This window comes from Musa acuminata, chromosome BXJ2-11 (genome assembly GCF_036884655.1).
Source record: "Musa acuminata AAA Group cultivar baxijiao chromosome BXJ2-11, Cavendish_Baxijiao_AAA, whole genome shotgun sequence".
Lineage (NCBI taxonomy): Eukaryota > Viridiplantae > Streptophyta > Magnoliopsida > Zingiberales > Musaceae > Musa > Musa acuminata.
The window spans coordinates 19,531,018-19,541,567 of record NC_088348.1 but is presented as its reverse complement, the minus strand read 5'-3'; the positions used below and the strand labels follow the sequence as shown (position 1 = coordinate 19,541,567).

The window sequence follows — 10,550 nt, the reverse complement described above, 5'->3', positions numbered from 1 at the left end:
AGCTTAGGTCGAGCTTATATGGGATTGACCAACCCAAGTGCATACATCCTTTCTCAAAAAAATCTTTTGGTCATGGGTAAATCTTACTATAACATCGATATATTAAAAGATAATATGTAACTCTACATAAAAAGCTTAATGTGTTTATAATACCCAATATACATCGAAGTGTCTCGTTTACATGTAATATATTCATTTAGGACTAAAAAGCATCAAAAATATCTAATACACCCAAAGACATCCTCCTCTATTATCCATGATGTATCTGTCAAAGATTGAAAAGCATACGAACGATCCAACACTCTTAGACTTTTTCATGATATATCTATGTGAGATGAAAAAGTATCCGAAGTACTCGATGCATCCGAGAATATCTCCTTTGCATATGATGAGTATACCAAAGATAAAAAAACATCTAAAGTATTTAATATATCTCAAAGTGTTTTATCTACGTATGATGTATTCGCTAGTGACAGAAAAATAACGAAGGCATCCAACCCAATGCACGTAAAGATATCATCTTATATGTAATAAATACATCTACGCATGACATAAAATATCAGCATCTCTATGTTGTGTCTGCTTAAGGCAATAAAGTATTTGAAACATCTCACACATCCCAAAAGCAAAATCTCCACTTCAAACAAAAAAAAATAAATAAAATCAAAGCATAACAAGATCATTTAGGAGATAATAGTAGAACCCTCAAGCATTGTATTATTGTACTGTAGGGTGAATAAGTCCTCACTCAAAATACAATGAAGGCAAATGGTGTTATTATTATTATTGTCTAATTGAAACTCGACAGGTGTAATCGAATCAGTGCCTATGGGATACATCACCATTAACTACAAATAATCCATTGGACAATAATAAAATGAGATAAAAAAAATGAAATATGAGAATAAATATTTAATAAATCTTTTTTTGTTTTTTGGGGATGTGATAGTTCTTGAAGCACCGGCATCGTTGAGTCCAATTTTTGGCCCTTCAAATTGCCGATGGTTTCTTACTATATAATATTTTTTATTTTTATACATTAAAGGCATAAAAATAAAACAGTCCAGAAGGTTCTTTGCTTGGCTAAGTCTCAAATCCGTAACACGAAAGAAAGAAAAAGAGCACAATTCTATATCGAGATCGAGAGAGAGAGAGAGAGAGAGAGAGAGAGATGGGGTTGCAGTGGGTGATCTTGGGTGCGGTGGTAGCAGCGGAGGCGGCAGTGGCGGCGCTGCTAATCCTCCCCGCTCCGCGGGTCATCAAGTCGCGGATCGTAGCCTTAGCGTCGCTTTTCCTCCAGCCCGGCGCCGGCATCCTTCCTTTCTCCGCCTTCCAGTTATTGGGTAGATCTATGATCTCTCTCTCTCTCTCTAGTGTATTCAATTGAGTGTGACAATTTGTGCTCGATTCCTCTTATTATAATTGCCTGTAGATTTGCACTGGAAGAACGAGCACCGGCTGATGTGCACCTCCGACGTCTGTACCATCGAAGAGAGGACTCGATACGAGAAATCTGTAAGCCCTTCTTGTGACGCATGAGATTTCTTCAAACTTTTCCTGCTAAACGCTTAGGGTTTTCTATTGATTTTGGCAAATGTTTCTTCTGTGGTTGAATCTAGGGTTTGCTTGTTTCGGTTCGGGTATAATAATAAAACTTTTACGTACAGAGAAGAGAACAAAATGATGATTTTTTTGGGAGGGAATTGTTTGTTCTCTCTATATAGGCTTTTGCAGAACTTATAAGAAGAAAAGATAATAGAATGGTGAACAGGAGCAATTGGACGGGGGAGCAGAATGATTCACATGATATTTTAGAGACTACTCATAATATCATGCTATTTTGTTCTTTGAAATGCTATTTGTGATTAGCATTTCAGGATCATCTTTAGATATTCTTTATCTACTAATTAGTTAGAAAATATAGATGTTTACACCATAATCATTTTCTACAACTTATTGCATAGTGTAAATGACTATCAATGATATGTCTTGGGCGCTAATTGTAACCTGTTACACAAGTATGTGACCTTGTGTTGATAAAACACCAGATACAGATTGTAGATGATGTTCAGTGTATGCTTCTAATGCTGCCTATTTCTACCTGGGTAATAAGGAATTTTCTGGTTGTCTATGGGAATGGTCAAATTCTGAAACCTGTTCTACGTGAAAGAAGTTTCTGGAATAAATTAGGGATATGTTTTGTCAAAAAAAAAAAACCCTCGGATTTTGAAATTTCAAGGTCTGTCAGATATCATATAACAGGATTATCCCAGATGGTTTTTACCTTTTGCTTGGGTAAAACTCAACTGTTTGGGTTGCATTCCATACACTTTATATAGCAAAAATAAAGCATGTTCTATCGGACTTACTCCAGCAAAGAACTTTTTAATTTGCTTCTATTCCGTTCTCATGTATTTCAAACTAATTAGAAACTAAATTGGGGTGAATTTTAATGCTCTATCAAATTTCTTTTAATCTTCCAGTTTTTAATTTAAGAACATGCTCTCATGGTTCCTGGTTTAGATATGGTCTTGGACATAACTTGAAGTTCTAGCTGAATTACTTCCATGTCAAGCTAAAATCCAGGTAGAATCTAGAAAATGATCTAGATTTGGTTGGATAGAATAAAAAGGGTATGGGTCTTAATTTGGTTTCACTTTATAATATCGAAATTTCCGATGGTTCCATTTGAGACAAGATTAGGGTGCATTAGACTCCATAATACCTCTTTATACTTTTAAGCTTTCTACATCTTTGCTTTGTTTGGCCTAACAAATATTTATTCGTAGAATTTCATGCAAAATGATTTTGTATAATCCAGAGTGTATGAAAATTTCAATTTTCTATAGTGTTTCTTGATCTTGTATATTACTGAAACTGCTAAAACTTAATTTAGAATGCAAGACCTTTCATTCTAGTCATTGTTCGAATCTAAGGCTCAAAGCTTTGTAAAGTTTGCTTGTGTTTAGTTCCACCGCAGGAGTATTCATTAGACTTGAACTTGAAAGTAACCAAACTTTTAAAAATCAGATTTTCTTGAATTTGTTTTCCTTCCTCTTATTGGCCTAGATTGCCATAATGCTCAGATTGACCAATTCAAGATGTTCTGATTAGTGTCTTTTTCCCTTTTCTTGGGCATTCAGATAATTTTTTTTCTAATTATGTTGATATGAATTTCCATGATTGAAAGCCAAGAAACCATGGACTTGAAGTGCTGTCACACCTGAGGTTCCTGAAACATTCTTATTTGTGATCATTTGGCAGTTTTCCTGAAACCCAAAGTGCTGGCCCACATGAAGTTTTACCCTGAACCTACTTGTTTGTAATTTATGATATTTCTTAGATTCAGCTTATTATGTCCATGGATCTTCAAAGAATATATATATATATATATATATATATATATATATATATATGTATGTATGTATGTATGTATGTATGTATGTATAAAGTTGCTTACCTAATATTAGTTTATGCACTGTCATCTTGTGATGCAGATATTTAAGGCACAAAGAAACATCATTCTGTGTGTCTTGGCTTGTCTCCTTTATTGGTATGGCAGAGTATTTAATATCTTCACTATCTAGTATGCATGTTCTCTTGGGTTTGTAGTTCTCAGTTATAATTTTCATTCGGCAGGTGTATCTTCCGCATTTGCAAATATCACAAAGAGATTAGGGAATTGGAAGAAGTTGAGAAGCGTCTGAAAGATCAGTAGCCATACCAGGTCAGATGGTGTTTAAATTATACAAAGGCAATTGATTACTATCTTTTGTTGCTTCTGGTTTCTTAAGTTATGCAGTTCTATATCAGCTTATCACGTTAGAGTGCATTTAAATGTTAGTTTGGGTAGTATATATTGTTTTAGTAAGATTCTTAAGTACTTTAGAATATGATGATAGTACAGTGTGAAGTGCTTTATGATCATAATATAAATGGATTTCAAGTTCTTATGTACCATAGAATATGAGTATTTTGTCATAATATGAAGTGGGTTATAGTTTTCATGTTTTAGGATTTCAATTATCAGGAATTTGCTATCATATCTATAGGCATGTTCATATGATAATGATGACAGACTATTTGAAACCCAGAAGTTCAATCTGAAGTGTAGATGTATCCAAGTACAAAGCTATGATTTAGTTAAATTCTAGTTGAAAATCCTATACATAGCAGAAGATAGAGTAATAATTTAGATAAAATTGGCAGTTAATTGAAAAATGTAACCATGAAAAATTGCATTTTAAATGATTCAGAAACTTTAAAAATTTGCAAATGTACATTTCACAGGTGGTTTGGCTTTTTTTTCTCTTAATTTTAGACATCATCCATGACATTTGTTATGAGAGAGATCTTGTTGAGGCATGTTCCTTCCCTAAATGTTGGCACAATCTTATCATAGCTCAAAAGATTGAGAAAATATATAGGTGAGGAAGATGACTGGATGATAGAGAACAAAAAGGGACAAGGGAGGGAGAAGTGATTTTGAAATGGACACTTGTATGGCTGATTTTTTAATCAGTTGATTTTTATTGGTGCTTGCCTTTATCAAACTACTATTTTCTTTTTATAAACCACAATGAAGGTAGTATACATGGGTGCATACTGTAGCTATGATGACAAAGATGATATTTGTTTCTTGGTTTTACAATAAAAAGTTCGACATGGGAGACAGAAAGTGGATGGAAACTTAAAAGCTTGAACAGACAGAAAAATGTTGGTTTATAGCCATTTTTCATCATCATTTATGAAAGAAAAAGTTCACTTATGAAGGACATAAGATAAATACCTTGAAGATCTGGAAACCTAGCCCGCTCTTTTTTTTGTTCCAGTAGATATATGAAGAGTTAGGTGAGGTAACTTTGCTTGGCATCCACTTTGCTCTTCACCAGGCTCTAGGCATTCTGTTGCGGTCCAGTTTTGTTGGATTCTTTCTACTGCTTTGTTGAACAGAGACCAGTGATGGCGGGGGAACACTGCCCACCTTCTTTCCTGTCACTTCCGTGTAGCTCCTTTGAGTGCCTTCAAGGCTTAGGTGGTGCTAGTATTTCTTAATGAACCCATGGGAGTAATAATAGTGAGCAAAGGAGATTATGAACAAAATATGCTAAAATGAGATTAGCAAAATATCTAAAATAAATCTGGCTGGTTGCAAGGTGAGTTGGAAGGATTTCCCACCTATTTAGGAACAAAACGCAAGTTTCTCATTTTTGTTCCCACCTTCATTCTTCTTTTCATTCAAGGACAAGATATCTTCTTGTGTGTTGAATGATCTGATAAATCATTCATTGTTTTCCTTTTCAGTTTATGCTCTTGGCTTTAGTTTTTTTTACTTGGAAGTTGGAAGCACAAGTGTAGGATAGGACATGATGAGGGTTTTCTGTGTTTGTTCCACAAGTGGGGAAAGGGTTGTTTCACATGTTCCTAGCACGAGTGTGGGATTTGGGATTTATCTGGACCAAAGTAATTCCATAATTGTTAGTTGGTATTCATTTTCCTTGTCATAAAGGGCAGACATGTCCCCATTATTTATACAACAATATAACATGTCTAGCTCTGACCAACTGAAATGTAGGTAGGTTTTCGTTGATGGGTGCATGGACAGCTTTCTAGTAACAGTATCAGCCCATGCTGATTCTTATAAAGTGCTCTTTGTTCTTGCAACAGGTTAGGTTGGTGGGGTGTCCTTATACAGCTTTTGTTGATCTGGATGCTGTTTCCCAGTCCGAACCTGAAGCTAAGTTGAATGAACTTTCCAAGTTGCAAGAACTATATATGTAGATGAGATACTTAACGTTCTCTGCATTTACTTCCATACATTTGATGTTCCTGGAATTTAGATCAAAGCAGTTGCTGATTTGTCCTGTCCTCTACAGAAGCTTCTGACCTTGTTATAAACTAAGACCGTACAGTTTAATGCCTGTCAGTATTAATAGAACTGATATCGCCTGTGCATGTTAGATTTATCTGCAGCCCCCGTCTAACTCAAAATTCCTCTATGGCCTATCGATACCGTTTTAATTTAATTTATCAGGAATGGACTTGTATATTTCTTGTTTGTCTGAGGAAGATATTGAGCAGAGCCTCCAATTTGGGGTCATCGCCAATTCCATTAAGCTCAACTATCACAGCTACCATTATCTTCCAAAATATGCAAGGCAAGTAGGTTGTTCTCGGGCCATATGAGCAAACTGGTCTCGATGTCATTGTTAATGAGCGATGAAACATAATGCCAGTATAATACCCTATGAAATAATAAGATATTGCTGAGTCCTGCACTATGAAAAGCAAGATTCAGTACTGGTTTACAGTGAACTCCTCGGGTTTGCAACGTCAAATCGAGAATCGTATCTAAGTACTGGATTACATTGAACTCGTTTGGTTTAATTTAATAATTAGATTGTTTGAATTTTAAAATTTGAAATATTTTGATTTTTATTTATTATAAAATATTTAATTTTTTACGTGAACATTTATTTAAGTTGTAGTAGTTTCTGGCTAATCATAGATTACGGTATGTAGTTAGATTTCTTTAATATTTCGGTTCTTATATTTAAAAAAATTATATTGAAACATGTATGAAGATGAAATATTTAATTTTATTTATTATAATATTATTGGTTTTACCGATGAAAAATACAACATGTGGTAGTATGTGTAGGAATAACATGAAAATAATGGATAAAACTGCAAATGGCAGTTTCAGCAATTCCATACTACACATGTTACACATTTTCTCTCGACAAAAAGAAAATAAAGATGTGGCGCGAGTCTGGAATCTTTAGGTGCAAACAAAGAAGACCTTAAAACCCTTATACTGCCTATAATCCGTTTTGCATACTCCTCTTCTATCTATAGGAAATTATTTAAAGTGTGCCATAATGGTGCACCATTACGGTGATAGTTTAGATTATTAGATCTTTTGAAGTGTTGTATTATGTTAGAATAACTGGGAAAAGATTTAAAGACCAAAGATAAATAAAAAGAAGAGAACCAATATTTCTCTTACGTTTTGTAGGAGAAAGCCACCGGCTAATCGAATAAAAAAAAACCTTGGTATATAATCTCTCATCAAATCAAATCTTAATGTACTTGGAAAAATTATCAATAGGTAAATATTATCTTTCCATATGAGATGATCACAAATCAAATGAAATTATTCTCTCGAAGGTCCTGATTAACACTCTTCAAACACCTCTTATGTCCCAATTTGAGTGTTATCTTTTAGCAGATTTCTTATAACCACATATTTTATCTAATCATTTCTCTCATCTCAAGTCCATAATTCCAGGAGGATCAATATATATAATCTTATATTGTTTTGGGTGATTTGAACCTTGATTACCTAAAACAACCGCAAGGCATAGTCAAGATTAAATATCATATTGCATGAACCGGAAAGGTAAGAGATAAAAGAAAAGCAAAAAAAAGGACTGCTCAAAGGCAACGACATCTCACAAATTTATTGTGATTTTGGTTTAAGAAAAATAAGTATACTTATTTTTCGAGAAATAAATACAGAAACTTAATCAATATGACCAATATATTACGAGAAATAAAATAAAAGACCAAGTTGGTCTCAATTATTGGAAATTTGTCCCCATTCCCTTGTAAAATAAAAAAAGGGAAAAAAAAGAGATAAATAGGATTTGCCTGCTTTTAACCAATTAAAGAAGAATGAGTAAGAACTGACGTCATTCCTGTTAATTTGAGCCAAACGTTGAGGGTAATTTATAATAAGGTGATGGCCTTATCGTTAATTTCGCCAATTTTGAGGGTAATTTCTAATCAAGCTAGAAATGGAACACCTATAAATTCGCAGCCGATCTCGCACTCCAACGATGCCTCCCTATTCCTAAACCCTAATCTCTAGTCAACGAACACGTCAGCACAAATGTGGAGCCTCGGGAAGCATCGCATTGAATGTGCCATCTCGGACTCGGGACAATGACCGCCCCTTCCCGTGTCATCCGAAACCGCATGAGACAACGTCGTACAATTAAAGGCCACTCCGGAAAGCTTGGAATGATGTCGCATGACATCGTTCCGTGCAAGTCGATCGGTGGTTACCCAAAGGTACAAATCGACCGCCCGAGGAGTCGGTCATCATCGACAAATCATGTACGGTCGACCCTCGAGCGTAAGTATAAAAGCCCCTAACCGACATTAAACAAAAGGGAGGGACTATCTTTCTACCAAAAACTTCACTTGATAGTGACTTAACCTTCGGAGGGGCCAAGTTGAGAAACCCCTCCCCTCTTGACCTAGGCTTGTGTGCTCCCTGGCGACGATGAAGCAAATCGCATGTCGATTGAAGAATTATGTGCGAAGCCAACCCTGAGCTCAACCCAACCCGACGAAGGCCTTGTCGTAGGGACGATCCTAAATATCGACAATCAGACTAAGCCATGCTGATACCTCGGCCACGACTAGAGAAGTTCGTTAACATTTTTGGTACTAGAAAAAAGACCAATATCGCAAGAACACCCCCCGACCAACACAGGGGCCTGCCCTATTGAAGAACTGCTAGGAAATCGTGGATAGGCATCTCATGCGCATTGAAAAATAAAAACAAAACCAAATTTCTCAAAGTTAAGCACTTGACCATTGTGCGACGATTGATGTGCGAGAAAATCGCAAGACCTAAAAACCGCATGTATCGTGTTAGAAGTATTACATAAGGAGATCATATATTCTTGAAATTTTTAGATTTGATAGAGTGGACAAAGGAGAACTTGTGTACTTCTCTCCAGAAGTGATCCACACAGTGGACGCAACAACGATGCTCCTCAGATCGTTGTGGGATCTCCCTCTCCATGAGACTCCTATTTATAGAGGTGCAAGCAACTTAACCCTTAATGGATTCTATCCTCATTAGATCTCTATCCAATTATCCAATTGGATCTCGTCCATTTATCCAATTGGATCTTATCTAATAGGATCCAAACTGGGGTTGCACGAATATCTCATATTTGCAACATCCACCATATGTGTGTGACCCTCTAGACCCGATACCGAGCTAGCCATAAGCCGATCCTATCAGAACTCCTTTTTGTTGAATCTTGGATTTTGATGATGACACTAATTGATTGTGTTTATATGTTTAACTACATTTTGAGTGATGCAGGTCTACTCGATCAGGATTAGACAGTTAACGCAGGAGGAATTGACGTTGCACCGGAGGAGATCACGTTAGAATATTGGATGGCAGAAGGTTTCGGATGTCGGGCATCGGGCCAAGAGCGGAATTACGCCAAGGATATCGGGGTTGCGGAGGTCAACCGCCGATTGGGCAACAAGCCGCAAGAGAGGACGATGCGCTGAAGAATCGGACGAAGCGCCAACCACTGACATGCCGAGCAACAGAATGTCAATTCGCGTTGTAATAATTGTCTAGATCGGAGTAGACTTTTGGCTTGTGTGTGCAGGATTAACTACGATAACGACGAAGACATAAAGCAAAACAAAGTGTTAGAGTCAAGTGCGAAGGATTTGTTGCGAGTTCGAGAGTTCGACGGAAGTCCGAAGGTTCATCGGGAATGCTGCCGGAACTAGCCGAGAATGAGTAGGGAGCTTGCCGAAGGGTTTTTCGAAAGCTCGCTGGAAGGTTCGTTGGAAGTTCGCGGAGCTCACCGAGAAAGATCGGAGCTTGCCAAAGAAGCTCGTTGGAACTCGCCAAGATCAAATTGTGAAGTCTAGGAGCTTGCCGAGAGTCCGCAGAATGGTTTCCGAGAGTTCGTCGGAAGACCGTTGAAAGTTCGTTGGAAACTCGCCGGAAAAAGTCTTGACTTGCGGACTTTGTAATAGATTAGGAAATGTCTTTAAATTCATAGTTAGCACATTAATTAGGGTTAGGATTAGGTGTTAATCCTATAACCCAAATAGGGGGCCAATTGGGCCCGAGTTCGGACTGGTTTGGGCCAAGTTTAGAGCCCAACCAGTGAGCTGAAATGGTGTAGGCGGTGGCATCGCCAGATTAGGCGGTGGCACCGCCTAGAACTTGAGAACCAAGCGGTGGCACCACTGGACTGATGTTTTCTCTTAGCACCGCCAGCCTCGGAAACCCAAGAGAATTCAGATTTTGGAGCCCAAATTTGAATCCTCTTAGGGCCTATAAATACCCCTCAATTGCAGAGAACACAACCTTTTGAGGAGTAAGAAATTGAGATAAAGCCTTAGCAAAGTCTTTAGCAAGTCTTGTTTTTCAATTGCTTAAGTGTCCACCTCCTTCTTTCTCTTTGAAAATTTGTAAGAGAGTGAACTACTTGTAAAAGGTTGTAAGAGGGGTATTTGTCATTCCCCTTCAAAGTGATTTGCTAGTGGAAGTTGGGAGCCTCATCGAAGAAGGCTTCGCAAGTGGATGTAGGTCGCATGACCGAACCACTATAAATCGGTTTGCGTTTATCTTATTGTCATTTATATTACTGCAAACCATCTTCACTTTGATGCTTTGTCTCCTTCTTACGTATCCTTCAAGTTAAAACACAATCGAAATGGTTTTAAACGAAACATTGCTTTTATCGTATGAAGTTTCCGAAAGTATTTAAATC

The 10,550-nt window shown here is 37.0% G+C and overlaps 1 protein-coding gene across 1 annotated transcript; it reads left to right on the top strand.

Moving 5' to 3' along the window:
- Positions 1-1,067: 1,067 nt before the first annotated feature.
- On the top strand, positions 1,068-5,966 carry LOC135627117 (uncharacterized). The gene is made up of 5 exons (XM_065133082.1): positions 1,068-1,343; positions 1,433-1,515; positions 3,498-3,553; positions 3,640-3,727; positions 5,668-5,966. The coding sequence occupies exons 1-4, from the start codon at positions 1,172-1,174 to the stop codon at positions 3,716-3,718; spliced, it is 390 nt and encodes a 129-aa protein (XP_064989154.1). The 5' UTR covers positions 1,068-1,171; the 3' UTR covers positions 3,719-3,727; positions 5,668-5,966.
- The last annotated feature ends 4,584 nt before the right edge of the window (positions 5,967-10,550 follow it).